Genomic DNA, 19,839 nt, shown 5'->3' on the forward strand with positions numbered 1-19,839 from the left:
CTTCATTCAATCACTCAAGAATTTATTGAGCACCTACAGGGTTCTGCTAAGTCTGTATCCCAGAAGGACTGGGATCTCGCATTCTCTGGGGAGAGGGGTGATAAACAAACCTATGGGCAAAATATGAGGTGCGTTACCGCAGGTCCTTTGAAGGCAGACTCTCAGAGACATTAAATATACAAGAAACTTACTAGAAAGGATGCCTGTGGGAGAAAATAGGGGAGCTGTCAGGTGGCAAGGTGTTTGACTCCAGGTGAAGAAGAAGAGAAGGAAGGAAGGAAGGAAGGAAGGAAGGAAGGAAGGAAGGAAGGAAGGAAGGAAAGCTGGAAGTATCCTGGACTTCAGTGCTATTCTAAGGAAGCTTGAGAAGCGCTGCCCAGGACTCCTAGCCAAGTCTCCTGTCAGGCCCTCCATACTCAGTCACTGGCTGGGAGCGGCCGGAGGTAAAGGGATGAACTTCAAAGCGCAGCAGCTGGGACCATGGGTCAATTCTGCTCTCTGCTGGTGAGATGTGAGAAGCCCGAGCCTGGGGGCCACATTCGGTGGGGGTTGAAGCCGTGAGAGATGGAGCTGGGAAGGGGCTAGAGTAGGGGTGTCGAACTCAATCAGAGAAGGGGCCAAAATCTAAAATCCAGCCTAAATCGCGGGCCGAATGGTTTACTGAACAGTCATAAACTGACAATGTCATAAACTGACAGCGGAGTGCAGTGATGACAGCGCGGTGCGGGCCACATTGCAAGGCCTGGCGGGCTGGATTTGGCCCGCGGGCCTTGTGTTTGACACATGTGGGCTAGAGTGTGATGGAAGCCGGGGGCCATGTTCCTATCTTAGCTCTTAGCCAGGGGGGATGAGGGAAGGTGACTCTGAGAGAGTGGGGTCTGTGAAGAGACCTGGGCAGAGTGAAAAGGCTTCTGGGTGAAGAACACTCCAGAAAGCAGCAAGCGCAGTGGCCCTGAGGTGAGAGCATGGTTGGTGAGTTGAGGAATAACCAGAGGCTAGCGAGGCTGGAGTGGAAACATCAAGGGAGGGCCGTGAGAGACAGGACTGGGCAGCTGAGCCTTGCCCGCCACGGAGGGAACGTGAGCTTTTATTCCAAGTGGACGGGAGCCCCAGGAGGTTTTGAGCAGAGAAAGGATGTGACCCGGGGTGTGTGTGTGTGTGTGTGTGTGTGTGTGTGTGTGTATAGTTTAAAAAAATATATTTTATTGATTTTTCACAGAGAGGAAGAGAGAGGGATAGAGAGTTAGAAACATCCATGAGAGAGAAACATCGATCAACTGCCTCTTGCACACCCCCTACTGGGGACTTATATTGCCTTTATTTATTTATTTGTTTGTTTGTTTGTTTGTTTATTATTTGTTAATCACCTGAGGATGTTTTTCCCATTGATTTTGAATATAAGGGAGGGTAGGAAAGGAGAAAGGAAGGAAAGGAGGGAGAGAGAGAAACACAGATGAGAGAGACACATCAATTGGTTGCCTTCCGCAGATGCCCTGACTTGGGCCAGGGATCGAACCTGCAACCCAGGGAATTGAAACTGTGACCCTTCAGTTCATGGGCCAATGCTCTAACCACTTAGTAACACCAGCCAGTATCTCAGTTTTATTTTTAGTTTTTAATTTATCTTTATTGTTGAAAGTATTACAGATGTCCCCTCTCCCCCCCCCCCCCCATTGACCCCTCTACCTCACACCCTTTACCCACCAGGCCTTCACCACACTATCTGTGTCCGTGGATTATGCATAAATGCATATTAATTATTTGGTTAATCTCTTCTCATCCCCCTCCCCACTTCCCTCTGAGATTCGTCAGTCTGACCTGGTTTATATTTTGAAGGCTTACTTGTTTATCTGTAAAAGGCAGAATGAGGATTCAAACCCACGCCTTTCTGACTTCAAATTCCATTTTACATTTCCCCCCAAACTTCCCTGTCCCCTGCCTGCCTTAGAGATAAAACGGTTCTCGGGAGGTTCATAATTGCCCCGAATTCTGGAGCTGACCAGGTGACCCAGAGGAGACACTGAACATGAATTTACTACATGTCTGAAACAAGTTGTTGGTTATTGTTTGCTATCAAAGAGATATTTAAGTTTAAAAACTAATGTTTACATATTTGTATTCTGGAAAACATTTAACGGCTAGTTATCAATACTTTTGTATTAATTTCCAATTTGAAATAATACTAGTGAAGCCCTAACTCACAAACAAAACAAAACAAAAAGACACAAGTCTTTTCCTGGAACACAGGCATCTCAGCGCTAACCCAGGGGAGTCAGCGCCTGCAGCTGGAGAATGGCCAGAGGCCCCAGTTCCTCTCCAGCGGTGGCTCCGCCCCCTGCTGTTGTGACCCTCAGTAAGACAGCACCCGCCCTCTCCGGGCTGCTCCCATCTGTATGACGATGGTCTCTCCAGTCCCTTCCTGTTTGCAAAGTCAGAGTTTTGAGCTCTTGGATCAGAAAGAAGCTGAGGGTCAGAAAAGAAGAGAGATAAGGAAGTCAGGGGAGACCCTCCAGGGCAGGGGTCTTCAAACTACGGCCCGCGGGCTACATGCGGCCCGCAGAGGAGTCTGATCCGGCCCGCCAGGTTTTTTGGGCAGTGAGCGCAGCCGAGGTGTTACAGTAGGAATTAGTAGTTCATATAGTCCGGCCCTCCAGCTCTCTGAGGGACCGTGATCTGGCCCCCACTTTAAAAAGTTTGAGGACCCCTGCTCCAGGGGCCCTGACCAACGGTTTGGCTCAGTGGATAGAGTGTTGGCCTGGGGACTGAAGGGTCCCAGGTTCAATTCCAGTTAAGGGCACGTACCTTGGTTGCAAGCACATCCTCAGTGGGAGGTGTGCAGAAGGTGGCTGATGGATATTTCTCTCTCATCCATGTTTCTGACTCTCTGTCCCTCTCCCTTCCTCTCTGAAAAAATCAATAATATATATTTAAAAAAATTTTTTTTTAATGTACCTGAGGGACAACAGTCATGTGGAGGTTCGGGTGGCTCTCTCAGAAGACAGCTGGGAACAGGAAGAGAGGAAGCTGTAGGATTCTGCAGCCCTGGAAACTCCTCAGGGAATTGGCCCTTCATTGGGGAAGGCTTTCTCCCCACCCCCTAGGCTGAGCTGTTCTAAGAAGAGCAAGTTCCTCTAACTGGACAGCCTTGAGCTCTGGGCCCCTAGCAGCCTGCCTTCCGGGGCTTCCTGTTTGGGTTCCTCATGCCGCCTCCCCCTCCCCACCTTCCCTGCAGCCTCTGAGACTGAGCCCAGTGCAGGATGAGAGGCAGGACAACTGGGTTCTCATTCTACCCGCCACTGACCACTTGGGAACTCTCTCTGCCATGGGCCTCCATTTTCCCATCTGAAAAATGGGCTCATAATTCTGGTCCTCCTGACTTCAGCTAAATATGGTAAGGCTTGTAGAGGGTTGAACATAACGCATTCACTCCACAAATGTATGAGAAGGGCCTAATACATGCCAGGCACTTTCCAGGCATGGCTTCGATGCCGCCAGCTCAATGAGCCTTATACTCAATGCATCCTCGCCTACTCTAATGGGTCTAGCACCTCCTACTGCTCTTCTTCCAAAACCCACTATCAAGGGAGTCCTCGCCATAGCCATTTACACTTGGGTATACATTGCAATCAATCCCTTGTAAGAATTCCTTCCATACCAGGCAGGGCTCTTTGAGGTTAAAGGGGACAAAAAGGCAGCTCAAACTGACTCAAGCAGAAGGAAAAGCTTATTGGAAAGTCAGCGAGCACATCAGCTTCAGGGCTGGATTCAAGGCCTCGAGAATCTGTGTTTCTACATTTCTTGGCTCTGCTTTGCAACTGCAAGACTCTTCCAACCAAAAGGTAATATTTCCTTCTCATTGGCCAGGATTGACTCACATGCTCATCTCTGCTTCTATTTCTGCAACTCTGATTGGCCAGGCTTGGTCACAGACCCACCCCTGTTGTCAGGGTTGAAGTCAGCTCTACCACAGCCCATGAATTGAGAATGAGGGAGAAATGGTCCCCATAAGAAGCTTGGGGAGTTGTCAGAATAAAGAGAAACAGATGCTATGCAGAGAAAGGGTACAGCTGTCCCCTTCAGAGAACTTACCATCCTACATTTCACTTCGTATTTGGAGAGAGGTTGGGACTTGCCTGCAGTCACATAAGGAGCTTGTGGCGGCAGCGGGACCAGAATCCCAGGGCTCCTCATCCCCAGCCCTCGCAGGCCTCTGCGTGAACCTCCCATAAGTCATCTGCTGCCCACGGCACAGGATGCTCAGGCAGGGCCCGGCTCTCTGCCCCTTGGGAGTGCGGAGGAATCTCTGAGCCCATGCAGCTGGCATGGTGGCGTGGGAAGCAAGCTGACCTTTCTCATTTCCCTCCATGTGGCCCCAGCAGGAGCTGCGGGGGGTAAATAGAGGTTTCGGGTTCCAGGAGTTCGGCAGGGACTTGGGGAAGTGTCTTTGCCAGATGTCAGCAGTTCTAGGCTAGACTGAAGCAGAGGGGGTCACTTCTGCTCTTGCAGCCTGGTTTTGAACCGCACTGGTCAGGAACATGCTGTGCTCTCATTGGCTTTAAAAGCCTTTCACATCCCTGTCACACAGGACCTCAGGCCAAGCCCGAGAAGCAAGTGCCTTCTGTTTTATAAGGAAGAAAATGAGGCTTAGAGAGGGGAAGTACCTTACCTAAGGTCACATAGCCAGCCCATGTTAGAACCAGGAAGCAAATCCTAGGTCTGACCCCAAGTCTGGCCCTTGTTCCATCACATTGGTGGGTCTCAGATTTTAATGCTAGGAATTTCCTGAAGAATTGTTAGAAATGCAGATTGTAGGCCCTCGGCCCCAGAGACTGGTTCATTCCATCCAGTGTGGCCTAGGAATAGTCAGGAATCAGTGAGGACTGTTGGGTGTATGTGGCAGAAATCCAGCTCACACTGGCTTAGGCAACATTGGAAATTTATTTGCTTATGAACTGGAAAAATCCTGAATCTGGAAAACTCCAGGCATAGCTGGATCCAGCGTTCAAACATGACCAGGAATCAATTGGCCTCCCTTGCTCAGTTCTCGGTCCCCTGCGGTGGCTTCCCTCTGAGGCAGCCCCTTCCTTCATGATTCAGGATGGCTCCCAAGAGCTCCAGGTTTCTACATCTGCATCAACAGCCCTCTTGGAAAAAGAGTGCCTTTCCCATCATTTTCCCAGCAAAATCCCAAGGCAGATTCTGACAGCCTCAGCTCCTCGGATCATACCAGGGCAGCAACCGAACAAACCACTGTTGGCTGCCAGGGGGACATGGCCAGACCGGCACCAAGCTGTCAGTCCCTCAGCTTGAGGGTGGCGTTAGGCCTTGGTACCTGCCGCACCGAGGGGGAGAGGGCTGGCTTACGAGGAAGATCCCGGTGCCGTTATCAGGAGAGGAATGGATGCTGAGGAAACAGGTGCCAAAGGTGTTCCCTATATAAGTGCATCCCAGCTAGAACGAGCACAGGAATCGCCCGGGCCTTGTTAAAACACTCATTCTGACCTGGGAGGTGGGGCCTGAGATTCTGTATTTCTAAATGCTGCCGGTCCTCACCCTGGCCACACTTGGAGTAGCTAGGCATGCTGTCACATTTCTCAATTCACTTCAAGCCACCCCATCACAGAGCTTCTGCAGTCTCCATCCTGCAGAGAGGTCCTGGACTATGTAAACCTCTTTCCTCATCCCCTCCCACCTTCACCCCCTCTCATTGTTTTGAATGCACCAAACATCAGCACCATCTATTTGGGAACCACTCATCAGCCTATTAGACTCTGCTCCCATTTCACAGCTGAGGAAACTGTCCACTGTGACCTTTACATGAAGACACACATAATAAATTTGATTTTAAACTAGAAGGCCGGTGCATGAAATTCATGCACGGGTGGGGTCCCTAGGCCTAGCTGGTGATCAGGGCCTATCAGGCCATCTCACCTGTTGGATAGGGGGAGGGACAGGGGGAGGTTGGCTGTGGGAACGCATTGACCACCAGGAGGCAGCTCCTGCATTGAGCATATACCCCCTGGTGGTCAGTGTGCATTATAGCAACTGGTCGACTGGTCGTTTGGTTGTAACAGTTGCTTTTATCCTATCTAATAAGAGAGTAATAAGCAAATTGACCACACGTCCACTACACCCACAAGCCATGCCCACCAGCCAATCAGGAGCGAGTATGCAAATTAACCCAACCAAGATGGCTGTGGCAACAGAGCAGGCAGGAGACTTGGGTTTTCCTGGCGATGGAGGAAGACAAGCTTCCTGGCCTGCCCTGGCCTCCACTCAAGGCTACAAAGTTTCAATTATAGAAGATAAATAAATCCCAGATCCCAGGGCCTCTGTTTGGGTGACTAGGGGGTGTGGCTGGCCTGCAAACCACCACAGGTCCCTCGCCCAGGCCGCCCCACACCCCAAGGAAACCTCCAGGACAACCTTCAGGGCAAACCAGCTGGCTCCCACCTGTGCACCAGGTTTCTATCCTATCTAATAAAGGAGTAATATACAAATTGACCATCATTCCAACACACAAGATGGCTGCCCCCATGTGGACACAAGATGGCCACTACAAGATGGCCAGCAGGGGAGGGCAGTTGGGAGGAATCAGGCCTGCAGGGAAGGGCAGTGAGGGAAGTTGGGGACAACCGGGCCTGCAGGGAAGGGCAGTTAGGGGCATTCAAACTGGCAGGAGAGTAGTTAGACATAAATCAGGCCACCAGGGGAGTGGTTAGGGGTGATCAGGCTGGAAGATTTCAATAAAGATTTGGGGAAAGTCAAGAATGTTCCAAAGAAGCACTGACTTCCAAAAAGGATTTGAGGGAAGGCAGAAGTGGTTAGGAGCAATCAGGAAAGCAGCCAGGTGAGCAGTTGGGAGCCAGCAGTCCTGGATTGTAAGAGGGATGTCCGGCTGCTCATTTAGGCCCAATCCTACTGGGATCAGGCTTAAATGGGCAGTTGGACATCCCTCGAGGGATCCCAGATTGGAGAGGCTACAGACTGGGCTGATGGACACACACACACACACACACACAGACACACACGCACACACACATATGCATGAATTTCATGCACCGGGCCTCTAGTATATATGGATTAGAGCTCAAAAAATATTTTTGTTAACAAATTGCCATACTTCCTGGAATTTTATGGGGTGACAATGTACAAGTTCCCTTTTACCTTGGCTACTAGGAAGCTCAGAGATAAATCTAGTACACAGTGACTGTAGCAGTCACACACTAGGCTTCTGGTTCAGAAATCTTTCCTTTCCAACTGCTGTACCCTAACCTTTTGTGAGTTTTGAAGTGCTCTGTATGTGGTTTAATATTTTAAGTGCCCTCAAATCCTTTTTGGAAGTCAGTGCTTCTTTAAAACATTCTTGACTTTCCCCAAATCTTTATTGAAATCCTCCGCAGTCTTCAAAACCCAATTCGCCATTATCCTGCTGCTCAATTACTATAAACGGGTTGTTTTTTCTATCTATACTGACATACACAGTACCAGGATATAAATACATGGGACAAAAAGGACTTGATAACATATATGTTTTGCAAGTTGCTTTTTTCCGCTCACTAAGTATCTTAGCAATTTCTGCATGGCTCTGACTGTGCCAATCCCTACCAGCTTCTTTGCACGTGGCTTTGGAATGTAATTCCTTTCTCAACTTGGTTCCTGGATCAGGACCCACGTCTTGACGTCTGTGTTGGACCAACTACATAGAGCCCACGCTCTGGGCATGCATTTATTCACTAACTATGCATTATGTCCTACCATGTGCCAGGGAGGCCCTGAGTTAAACACTGAGGGACATAGACATAAGCAAGATCAGCATCTTGTGTGCAAGGATGGATACATACTGTATTTGTACCACTGAGTACAGTAGCTTTAACTACAGGCAGCGTTTGAACTCCTGAAACATGGCTAGTCCTCACTGAGGGGTGCTGACCATGTAAAACACACACTGGGATGGGAAAACTTAACATGAAAAAACAAAAGTACCCAACTGATGATTTTTATTTATTTATTTATTTATTTATTTTTTCCAACTGATGATTTTTATATTGATAAGCTGTTAATATGAATTTTGAGCCGAGACCGGTTTGGCTCAGTGGATAGAGTGTCAGCCTGCGGACTGAAAGGTCCCAGGTTCGATTCTGGTCAGGAGTATGTACCTTGGTTGCAGGCACATCCCCAGTGAGGGGTGTGCAAGAGGCGGCTGATCGATTATTCTCTCTCATCGATGTTTCTAACTCTCTATCCCTCTCTCTTCCTCTCTGTAAAAAATCAATAAAATATATATATATATATATTTTATTTTTAAAAAATATATATATATGAATTTTGACATTTTGGGAAAAATAAATATGTCTAAAAGTTAATCCACTTGTTTATTTTTACTTTGAAAAATATGGGTGGAGAAAATTTTAAGTTATATGCATGGCTCACATTACATTTCTAGGTCTAGCAGTCATGAAAATGAGCGTTTCTGAGGCCACTCCACCCTGGGCAGTGGGCTGGTTCTCTTGGTTTAAGCACATGTGTCAAACACAAGGCCCGCGGGCCAAATCCAGCCCGCCAGGCCTTGCAATGTGGCCCGCACCGCGCTGTCATCACTGCACTCCGCTGTCAGTTTATGACATTGTCAGTTTATGACTGTTCAGTAAACCATTCGGCCCGCGATTTAGGCTGGATTTTAGATTTTGGCCCCTTCTCTGATTGAGTTCGACACCCCTAGTTTAAGGGGACAATTTTATGCAAACTGGACTCCTGCTGGTATATCACTTTTTTTAAAGCACACTTTATTGTGCAAAAAAAAAAAAAAGAATTAATGGGAATTCTTTATTTCAAAAAGTTAAAATCTTAAATGTTGTGGTATCTCTAAGCTTATGGGCCAAAGGATTTTCAACCTGTGCTTGCTTTTGCTCCAGGCCAGGGCCATTATGCGAGTTAACAGAGATGGTTATGGTTAAGGTTTCTGAGCACCTACTGTGTGCCAGACACCTTTACACTTACAACTCACTCGGTGCTCACTAGCATCCTCTGAGGTAAAACCCCACCATCCTTTCTCAACGGTGGCCTTGAATCGTGCATGAACCGGGGCTTTCAGAGACCCATCCCTCAGGACCCCGTGGCCATCTTTATGTAAATTGTGATGAAATGATGCTTAATAGGTGCTCAGAGAGGTGGAAGGAGCTGCCCTATATCACACAGCAGTGCTCTTCCCAGAACACCCCCATTAATCAAAATATATTAAATGCAATACAATGCTATGCCATATAAAACCACACAGTATGCTGCTTTATTTCCCAGAACTGTGATACTTATCACCAATCAAAGAGGTGTTGGTTTGGTTTCTGTTTTAAATGAACACCAGCACAGTGGAAAGCAGTGAGTCTGAATTCCTTACTTTATTCACAAAAGGCAACTGAAACACAAACCCCTTAAGTGCTGGGGTGGTAAATTGTCCCCAATTCCCACCAGGACAGACAACACAGCATCCTTGTGAATGAAAATTTTTTTCAAATAACTCCCCTAAGCCTAAGAATTAGGATTTTTCCCCCCCTCCTTAAACCACTAACACATGCTTATTTTAACAAGTATAACTGCGTTCTGTGTTAGGAGAAAATTTCAATCGTGCACAGATGAGGAAAACAATGACTTCCTTATGTGGCTGCTCACAGCCCACCTCCCCAGCAAACACATGTGTGCATGTTGAGAAAAGAAGTGAAATATTTCTGCCACTTTTACAATGAACCTTGACTCTGATCGGGTGAATGTGTTTTCTTTAAGTGTCTTGAAATTAATTAACCAATCCATCAGCACAGCCTGTCATCTCTCCCTCCAAAATGGCCCTGGATCTGTGCCTGCTTCTGATCTCCTCAGTAGCCACCACCCTGGGCCGGGCCACCGTGATCTCCGGGCTGGACAATTGCAGTGGGCAGTGTTCCCTGCCCTGATCTTACAGTCCATCCTCAACCCAGAAGCCGGTGGGATCGTTTAAATGGAATCCTATCATTGTCCTGCCTAAAACTTCCCAATGTTTCCCATCACCCTTAGAATCTAACCCAAGTTCCTCACTTAGAATCTATAATCTAAATTCCCCACTGACTGTTCAGGATGTGGCAACGTCATTGCATACCATCCTTTCTCCTACCTGCGACCTCCAGTCCCACTGGCTGTCTTTCAAGGGACTCATTCTCTCCAAACACAGTCCAACCGCAGGACCTTTGCACCTGCTGCTCCCTCTGCCTGGAACACTGCTTCCTCAGAGTGTTTCATGCCTGGCTCCTTTGTGTCATTCGGACCCCAGGTCCATTATCACCTCCTCTGAAAGGCCTCCCCCAACTACCCTGTCTGAAGAGGCCCCATAGAGCCCCGTGTGGCTCAGTTGGTTGGGCAATGTCTCATGAACTGAAATGTTGCTGGTTCAATTCCTGGTCAGGGCACATGCCCAGGGTGCAGGCTCTATCCCTGTAGGGGTCATGCAGGAGGCGGCTAATTGATGTTCCACTCTCAGGTCGATTTTTCTCTCTCCCTCCTTCCCTTTCCCTTCCTCTCTCTAAAAATCAATTTTAAAATCTTAAAATAATTTTTTTAAAAAGCCCAGCTGGTGTGGCTCAGTGGCTGAATGTTGACCTATGAACCAGGAGGTCATGGTTCGATTCCTGGCTAGGACACATACCTAAGTTGTGGGCTCAATCCCCAACTTGGGGGAAGCTTGGAGTGTGCAGGAGGCAGCTGATCCATGATTCTCTCTCATTATTGATGTTTCTATCTCTCTGCCCCTCTCCCTTCCTCTCTGAAATAAGTAAAAATATATTTTAAATAAAATAAAGAAGCTGCACAGAGAAGTTCCCTATCATATCCTCTTTTATTATCCTCACACTTTTCAATAACTAAATCTCCCTTTTTATTTATTTGTTTATTGCCTGTGTCTCCCATTCATCCCAGTGTGAGCTCCATAAGGGCACGAACTTGCTTGTCTTATTCGTGGTTTTTGAAAAGTGCTCAGTAAATATTTGCTGAGTGCCCTAGCCAGTTTGGCTCAGTGGATAAAGCATAACCTGTGGATGAAAGGTTCCTAGCAATTCTGGCCAAGGGCACATGCCTGGTTTGCAATCCCCAGTAGGGGGCGTGCAGGAGGCAACCGATCAATGATTCTGATGTTTCTGTCTCTCATTGTCCCTTCCTCTCTGAAATCAATAAAGAAATATATAGAGCCCTAACTGGTTTGGCTCAGTGGATAGAGTGTCGGCCTGCGGACTCAAGGGTCCCAGGTTTGATTCTGGTCAAGGGCATGTACCGTGGTTGCGGGCACATCCCTAGTAGGAGGTGTGCAAGAGGCAGCTGATCGATGTTTCCCTCTCCACGATGTTTCTAACTTTCTACCCCTCTCCCTTCCTCTCTGTAAATATATTTTAAAAGAAAGAAATATATATAAATTTGCTGAGTAAATGAATGCATGAATGATCAGATTAAATCAATGAAACAAAAGAAGAGAGACCTATTATGAAGCGATTATAAAATAACCATAGGAACCTGTTATAAAACAATCATAAAATGGTGCCTTAAATATTACTTAGCTGGAATGTATGAGCCACATTACATGATCTATCTTTAGATAGAAAATGGTAATGTATTAGATAATAACAGTATAGTTTTACTTTCCTGTTTGCCTGAGCCTGATGCTGTGCTGAGTGTCTGTCTGCCCACATGCTTTCTCTCCTCCTTCCAACCCCCTGCAGTAGGTGGTGTTATCGGCTCCCTCTGCTGATAGGGAACTGAGACGGGAGCAGCGGGAGTGAGGAGTGAGGTGAGGGTAGTGTTGAGCAGTCTTGGGTCACCTCAGTCTTTCTGAGCCCTGAGCTGGCTGTGCCTACCACCCACTCTGTCCCCACACTCTACTCATTGAATTTCAACGATCCTCACGATTTTGTCTCTAAATATACTCGCCATAGTAAGGGTCCCTCGTAGCATGACTGTAAAAACGTGTCCGCTCTGTGTTGTGCATGGTTGACATGGACATGAAGAAGCCCAGAGATGGCAAGGACAGAGCGAGCTCCGTGTGGCAAGTGGGGGGGGGGGGGAGGGCCTGACAAGGGAGGGGTGATGGGGAAGGAGAGGAGAAGCCAGCCTGGGGGCAGAGTGCCTGGGACCCAGCATCAGAGACTCCCCTGCCTGGCCTCAGGGCCAGCAGGGCTCACCTCCCTTCTCTCTGCCGCAGGATGGGGTGCGTGAAGTCCAAGTTCCTCCGGGACAGAGGCAAGGTCTCGAAAAGCGAGGCCTGTGCCAACCCACACAGCCCGTTGTATGTGCCAGATCCCACGTCCACAGGCAAGAGGGTGAGTGGGGGAGGAGGGGGGTGGGGGGGCTGCCCTGTGCTGCTACAACAGCCTCCTGTTTTCCCAAGTGTGAGCAGGCATGTATGGGGTGAAATGGAACTGACCAGTCACCAGAAGCCTCCTCCCTAACTCTCCAGCACACGTCTGCTCTGAGCACCCAGCGCAAGGACTGGCCTCTTTTGTTTTCTTTTTTTAATCCTCACCCGGGGGTATTTTCCTATTGATTTTTCATCCATTGATTTTTTTTTTAGAGAGAGAGAGAAAGTCAGAGAAATATTGATGTGAGAGAACACATCGATTTGTTGCCTCTTATACGAGCCCTGACCAGGGCCTGGGCCAGGGAGGAGCCTGCAACCAAGGTATATGCCCTTGATTAGAATTGAACCCAGGACCCTTCAGTCTGCAGGCCGATCCTCTATCCACTGAGCCAAACCAGCTAGGGCCAAGGACGTCACTTCTTCTTCTTCTTCTTCTTTTATTTATTTTTTTTTTAAATATATTTTTATTGATTTTTGTACAGAGAGGAAAGGAGAGAGATAGTCAGAAACATCAATGAGAGAGAGTCATCGATCAGCTGCCTCTTGCACACCCCCCACTGGGGATATGCCCGCAACCAAGGTACATGCCCTTGACCGGAATCGAACCCGGGGCACTTCAGTCCCCAAGCCGACGCTCTATCCATTGAGCCAAACCGGTCCCGGCCTTTTTTTTTTTTTTTTAAATATATTTTATTAATTTTCCACAGAGAGGAAGGGAGAGAAATAGAGAGCTAGAAACGTCGATGAGAGAAACATCGACCAGCTGCCTCTTGCACACCCCCAACTGGGAATGTGCCCGCAACCAATGTACATGCCCTTGACCGGAATCGAACCTGGGACCTTTCAGTCCCCAGACCGACGCTCTATCCACTGAGCCAAACCGGTTTTGGCGGACGTCACTTCTTATCCTGCCACACGGCCTGGGCTGCAGTGACCAGATCCCAGGGAACAGGCCAGGCCTCAAGCCCAGGAAGTAGCAGAAACTGAACACAATGAGTGACCAGCAAGTAACAACAGCGGCTGAAGTAATGGCAGTGAGGATACTATCAAGGTTCCTAGAAATGGCTGTAGGAACAGTAACCGCTCTCCTCCCATTGCTAAATACCCGTGGGAGGGTAGCAGCAAAAAGACAGGTGTCACACTGGCAGAGGTATGGACCTACATTTGTCCAGAGCTTACCTGGAGCCGAGCACTCTCCTGAGTGCTTTATAGTTATTATTATAACACCTTTACTCCCCACAATAATCTCATTGTGGGTCACGGTTTTCATCACACCCATTTTACAGAGGAGCCGCAGGTTAAACCATCTGCCAAAAGCCACGTGGTGAGTAAGAAGGAGGACTAGGATTTAGACTTGGCTCATGCCACTTCCAAAGTGTCAGCAGTAGGAGCGGAAGTAACAGAGGCAGAAGCTGAGTGCTAACGATCGGAGCAGCAGCAATGGCGGCAATAGTGTGGGCAATGGAGGCAGAAGTAGTTATGGTAACAGCACCACTAGGAAGGGTAGTTGCCACAGTGATATCAGAGGGAGGTAACAGTAGTGATCGTGGTGGCAACCATAACAATACTGGTGATGAGATGACAGTAGTAATAGCAGCAGCAACAGTTATACTAACGGAGACTATTTTTGAACACCTACTGTGTTCCAGGCACCGAGTGAGGTGTTTCCACATCACTAATCCTCGCCAAAAGCTGTGAGGAAGGAGTTCTGACACTTCACAGCCAGGGTGACTAGGGCTTACAGTGGTTCAATGACTCCTTAGGCCCTAAGGGTCACAGGGCTGGGCAGAGGGAGCGCCAGGCCTTTCTACCCTGAAGGCTGGGTTCTCTCTCCTTCCGGGCTCCTTGAGTCCAACCCCTTCCCGGAGGCTGCCTAAGAAAGCTCAGAGGCAGAGGTGTCCGCCTTCACCTGCACCCTTAGAAGGACAGTCTAGCCGAAGCTGGTTTGGCTCAGTGGATAGAGCGTCAGCCTACAGACTGAAAGGTCCCAGGTTCGATTCCGGTCAAGGGCATGTACCTTGGTTGCAGGCACATCCCCAGTAGTGGGGGTGCAAGAGGCAGCTGATCGATGATTCTCTCTCACTGATGTTTCTAACTCTCTATCACTCTCTCTTTCTCTCTGTAAAAAATCAATAAAATATATTTTTTAGAAAAGGACAGTCTATTACCCCACACCCCCCTACTCCTTGTTCCCAAACCTGCCCCTCAGCCCGCTCCAAACACACCCACCCCCTTTGCCATGCCAGCCTGTGGAGATTGAAGGCAAAGATCTTACCCTAACCCACTTGTTTCTTCCACATCTTCTTGCTTATACCATGGCTTCCTGGCCTCTCTCCACCCCGCTGGCCCTTTGCTGGGCATGATGTCTGGACATGGGAGAGTCATAGAAGAGTCGCCTCCCTCCCTCTGGCACGACCTCTTTTGAAACAGCCTGAGGTGACATGAGCTTCTCACACGGGTGACGTCCTAAGCTGACATCCTAGACCCTGATCGCTCCTGGGTCTGCTCCTCTCCGACCTCCCTCACCGGGGCCCGTGCTGTGGCTCTCCGAGGCCCTCCAGCTTGTCCCCAGTGGGAAGTGGAGGGTTTTCTCCCCCCCGTTTTTGGTTGTCCTCTCTGAGCATCAGATTTAAGGGATTCTATATTCAGCCACTCAGGGTTCCCAGGTCAAATCAGTTTGGGAAACTGACGAGATCAGGCTCCTCCCCTGGAAAAGTCGGGGCTTTTATGACTCTTGGCAGCGGGCCTGGGGCTCTCCCAGAAGAGGGTTATACTTCACCGTGCTTCCCAAACCCGGTTCTTTAAATGACTGTTTATCTAAGCACGTGACACACAAAGGCATTCCCCTCGGAAAGAAAAGTCACACGTTACAGTTAACGCTACAGCTGCCTCTGACCAAAGACCCCTCCCCAGTGGTCTCATCCCTCTCCCCAGCGGCATCCACGGTGGCCAGCGTGGTGAGGACCCTCGCGAACCTTTGCCGTGAACATGCACTCACACGTACATAGTATGTGTCCTCAGGAAGTGTTTAGGGAGGGTGTGTATGCATTTCACGTCAGTGTATCCTGTTCTGAAGAACTAGCTTTGTTCACTCAACAATACATCGTTCAGGCTTAGTTGTGTCAGGAAGGAGGCTCGGCCTCCCTCTGACAAGGGCTGCTTAGAGCGCGGCTGTGTGGCTGCCAATTCCCCTTGAGACAGACACCGAGCTTCCTTCACTTACATCAGGGAGCCTTTCCTCACAGAGCATGTTGGTGGGCCAGGGTTTCTTCAAACACGCCTTGGAAAACATGGGCCTGGACCAACCCCCTCACTGTACGTCGAGGGGAAGAGCCAGGCCAGTGCCCCCCAGGATGTCCACAGCCAAGGGCAGAGCCCACAGCTCCAGATCTTTGTCGTGGCTATAGCCCATGTGCCATGGGACCTCAGGCATGTCCTCTGCCCTCACTTGGCCTCCTCCCAGGACACACAGGGCTGGGCGAAGAGGCCTGGGGGTATCCTTTTGGACACAGGCCTTCTGTGGCTCCCCACACATTATTGGCTTCATCCCCTTCTCTTATTTCTTCCCCACAGCGGCCTGACACCAACAACGGCAACCCCCCAGGGTCCACGGAGGGTAAGTATCTGGCGAAGGCGTGCGGTGCACTCTGGTGTTCTGTAGAGGTTGAGGTTAGGTTCTCAGTCAGAGCTTGAGGCAAAGGTTCATCAAAACCCACCCTTGAGCCCTGACCGGTTTGGCTCAGTGGATAGAGCATCGGCCTGCGGACTCAAGGGTCCCAGGTTCGATTCCGGTCACGGGCATGTACCTTGGTTGCGGGCACATCCCTAGTAGGGGGTGTGCAGGAGGCAGCTGGTCGATGTTTCTCTCTCATCGATGTTTCTAACTCTCTATTCTTCTCCCTTCATCTCTGTAAAAAATCAATAAAATACATTTAAAAAAAAAACAAAACACCCTTGAAAATCTCCTAAATTGCCACCCACATCCTTCGTACAGGCTGTTTTGTTTCTATATAGCACTGTTTGATAACATGAACAAACCACTGTTAGCTTTAAACTGTAGAATCGCACCCAGCATGGAAAGATGCTTCCTTATACAGACAGACACATCAGGGGGTCCAGGGCTGGGTGCCAGGGGTTGGAGGGGAAACCCCCAGGGCGGTTGGGGTGCTCGGATAAAGCCTCCCTGCCCCACGTGTCTCTCGTCCCCGCAGGTTCTAAGGACACCATCGTGGTTGCCCTGTATGACTACGAGGCCATTCACCATGAGGACCTCAGCTTCCAGAAGGGAGACCAGATGGTGGTCCTGGAGGAGTGAGTCCTCACCCCCTCCCCCGAGACATCCCTGCCCCCAACACCCAGCACACTCTATTCTGTCCTTCAGTCAAGACCCTTAGGCTAGGGCAGTGGTCGGCAAACTCATTAGTCAACAGAGCCAAATGTCAACAGTACAACGATTGAAATTTCTTTTGAGAGCCACATTTCTTAAACTTCTTCTAATGCCACTTCTTCAAATAGACTCGCCCAGGCCATGGTATTTTGTGGAAGAGCCACACTCAAGGAGCCAAAGAGCCGCATGTGGCTCGCGAGCCGCCGTTTGCCGACCACTGGACTAGGGTATATGTGACTGATGAGAATAGACCTGATTGTAAAAGAGGAGGAAGGGCTGAAGGCACAATAAAGGGGCTTGTGCACTTACTAACGGCGCCCTCCCGGGCAAGGAGGAACGGCTCGGAGAGCTTCCCGGGGAAGCCTTCCTCAGGCTCCTGTGACCCAGCTGCAAGCTGACCTGTGGGCCAGACCCTGAGGAGGTGACTTCGCACGCAGAAATCTTTGGATCTCTGAGTTTGCTGCCTTGAATCTCCTCCAGTTTTCACCATCAGCGAGTGTAGTGTCCAGTATGTGGGGAGGCGGGGCCCAAAAATGGCAGTGGTTATGCTTGGTCAGACTCCTGAGCCCACTCCCTCTGGCTCTTGGCCACAGCTGAACCCGTAGAGCCTGCCGTGGGCACAGGGCCCCACCGTAGGTGTGGCTAGGAAGGCCGAGGCCGCAAGACCAGGGAGCAATAGTGGGGCCACAGACCCAGGTCTGTAGGCTGTGAGTGCAGGGACAAACCTTGATTTCAGGCCGTCAGATGCGCAGTGGGGACTGTTGTAAAGATCCCTACCCCTAACCACGGGTATGCAGGGGGTACTCCAGGCCAAAGCTGAGGGCCCAAGAGGACTAGGGCAGTCCTGCCCACTGACCCCTTTGCTCCCTCCTGCTCTTAGGTCTGGGGAATGGTGGAAGGCTCGGTCCCTGGCCACCCGGAAAGAGGGCTACATCCCAAGCAACTACGTTGCCCGCGTTGACTCTCTGGAGACAGAGGAGTAAGTCTTCTATTTCCCTGCCCTCCAGAAGGAAGCGTGAGCAAGGCCGGCCTTGTTCCTGCCTCAGGGCCTTTGCACGGCCTACCTCACCTACCTGGCATTCTTTCCCTGGGGTTCTTTGGGTGGCTGGCTCCTTCTCATCTTTCGGGACTCAGAGGGGCCTTCTCTGGCCACCATGTCCAAAGCAGGTCCCCTTTGTGACTTTCCCTCTCATTCCCCTTTCCTCGCTTCTCACTAGCATTTCTTCCTTGTGCAAGATCTGCGAGGTAACTTCCCAGGGGCGGGATTGCCGGGGAAATGGTTCTTACTAAATATCCTGCTTGACTCTGTCACCGCGCGGCAGGAATCATTTTACAAAATGGAATCAAAGGAGGTTGGGGGAGGGAGCACAGCATAGCACGGTGGTTTAGAGTGTGGGCTCTGGAGTCAGACTGCCTGGATTGGAAGTGTGGCTCCATCACTTTCCAGCTGTGTGATGCCAGGCAAGTTCCTTGCTCTCTCTGTTCCTCAGTTTCCTTATCTATAAAATGGGGATAATAAGGCCCTGACAGGAATGTTGCGTGTTCTTGTGAAATTTGCAGAAGATTTTGACCGCAGTTGGGTTAAGACGTCTGTATTTTCACACTCAGCCTCTCTGTCCGTCACCTTACCGCTCTCACTGGGTACTTTTGGAATGACCTCTGGGCATTTTGTATTTGTAAGGCTGTGTTCCCCAATGTTCGTAAGTTTCTGTCAGTCTCAGCAAGCTGGATTCAACCCTGGTCAAATGTCTATATTAATATGAAAAGAATCATTGTTTTCCCCAAAAGAGTCTCTGAGGAAAGTCAGCGCTGCAGGAAACCAGGCCCTCGGTACCCTGGTGGCCCTGTCAGTGGGACAGGACTGCCCACCCAGGGCTCACACGCCGTCTCTTCCCCTTCCCACCAGGTGGTTCTTCAAGGGCGTCAGCCGGAAGGATGCAGAGCGCCAGCTTCTGGCCCCTGGCAACGTGCTGGGCTCCTTCATGATCCGCGACAGCGAGACCACCAAAGGTGACCCAGCAATCCCTATCTATCTATCTATCTATCTATCTGGATGATGATGATGATGATGATGATGATGAAGACAGCCAGCGTTTGCTGAGCGTTTACATCCTGACTGCTTCACAGGCATTACTTCTTTCAATTATCAGGCAATGTGATGAGATAGGGAGGTCTCACAACCAATCCCATTTTACAGATGAGGAAACTGAGGCACAGAGAAGTGATGCATTCACTTGTCCAAGGTCTCACAGCTGGACATGGAGGAGCCTGGACAAGAACCTGGCAGCCTGATTCCACAGCTCACTCTTACCCTTGTGCTCCACTGCCCGGCTGCCAGAATGGCGCTGGGGGTGGCTTTATAGGGGTGGCTTTGTCCGGAAGGGGTGCCTCGGGAGTGGCCGGACTCTGAAGTCCCACTCCTGAGCAGTTTCTCTCTGACCGATGCAGGGAGCTACTCTTTGTCGGTGCGAGACTACGACCCCCAGCATCGGGACGCAGTGAAACATTATAAGATCCGGACCCTGGACAACGGGGGCTTCTACATCTCCCCACGGAACACCTTCAGCACGCTGCAGGAGCTGGTGGCCCACTACAAGAGTAAGTCCTGCCCCGGGCCTCACCCCGAGCAGGGTGGACCTGCCTCCCGGGAACCCGGGTCATGGTGCACTGCGCCCTCTGAGGCCTGCTGAGCTCTTTCTGACTCTCCCCGAATAGTTGCTGTGGATTGTCCTGGAATCCTAGGCCTGTTGAGGAGGGCAGAGGTGGCATCTGGTCATGCTCTGCTCTCTGGGAATGTCCCTGATCATGGCAACCCCCCGGAGCAGTGGCCAACGCCGCCAACCGGGCAGGGAAGCCTCTGAGCGGAAGCCTCTGGCTGGCCGAGAGCTGGCCGCCCTCGCTGACACGCAGCTCTGTTCCAGAGGGGAGTGACGGGCTCTGCCAGAAGCTGACGGTGCCCTGCGTGTCCGCCAAGCCCCAGAAGCCGTGGGAGAAAGATGCCTGGGAGATCCCGCGGGAGTCCCTCGAGCTGGAGAAAAAGCTTGGCGCCGGGCAGTTTGGGGAAGTCTGGATGGGTAAGGACCCC

At 50.1% G+C, this 19,839-nt stretch overlaps 1 protein-coding gene across 2 annotated transcripts in view; it reads left to right on the forward strand.

Annotated features, from left to right (window-relative positions):
• Positions 1 to 19,839, forward strand: part of HCK (HCK proto-oncogene, Src family tyrosine kinase) — a 51,632-nt gene that overhangs the window by 15,929 nt on the left and 15,864 nt on the right. For both annotated transcript variants that reach the window (XM_084887907.1, XM_084887906.1), the window contains exons 2-8: positions 12,212 to 12,329; positions 15,941 to 15,983; positions 16,579 to 16,678; positions 17,635 to 17,733; positions 18,661 to 18,764; positions 19,203 to 19,352; positions 19,676 to 19,828. In XM_084887907.1, coding sequence (XP_084744033.1) covers positions 12,213 to 12,329; positions 15,941 to 15,983; positions 16,579 to 16,678; positions 17,635 to 17,733; positions 18,661 to 18,764; positions 19,203 to 19,352; positions 19,676 to 19,828 — 766 coding nt within the window. In that variant the 5' untranslated portion in view covers position 12,212. The remainder of the gene's footprint in view (positions 1 to 12,211; positions 12,330 to 15,940; positions 15,984 to 16,578; positions 16,679 to 17,634; positions 17,734 to 18,660; positions 18,765 to 19,202; positions 19,353 to 19,675; positions 19,829 to 19,839) is intronic.

The sequence above is a fragment of the Pipistrellus hanaki genome (assembly GCF_964339955.1).
Source record: "Pipistrellus hanaki genome assembly, chromosome: 6".
NCBI classification, from domain to species: Eukaryota; Metazoa; Chordata; class Mammalia; order Chiroptera; family Vespertilionidae; genus Pipistrellus; species Pipistrellus hanaki.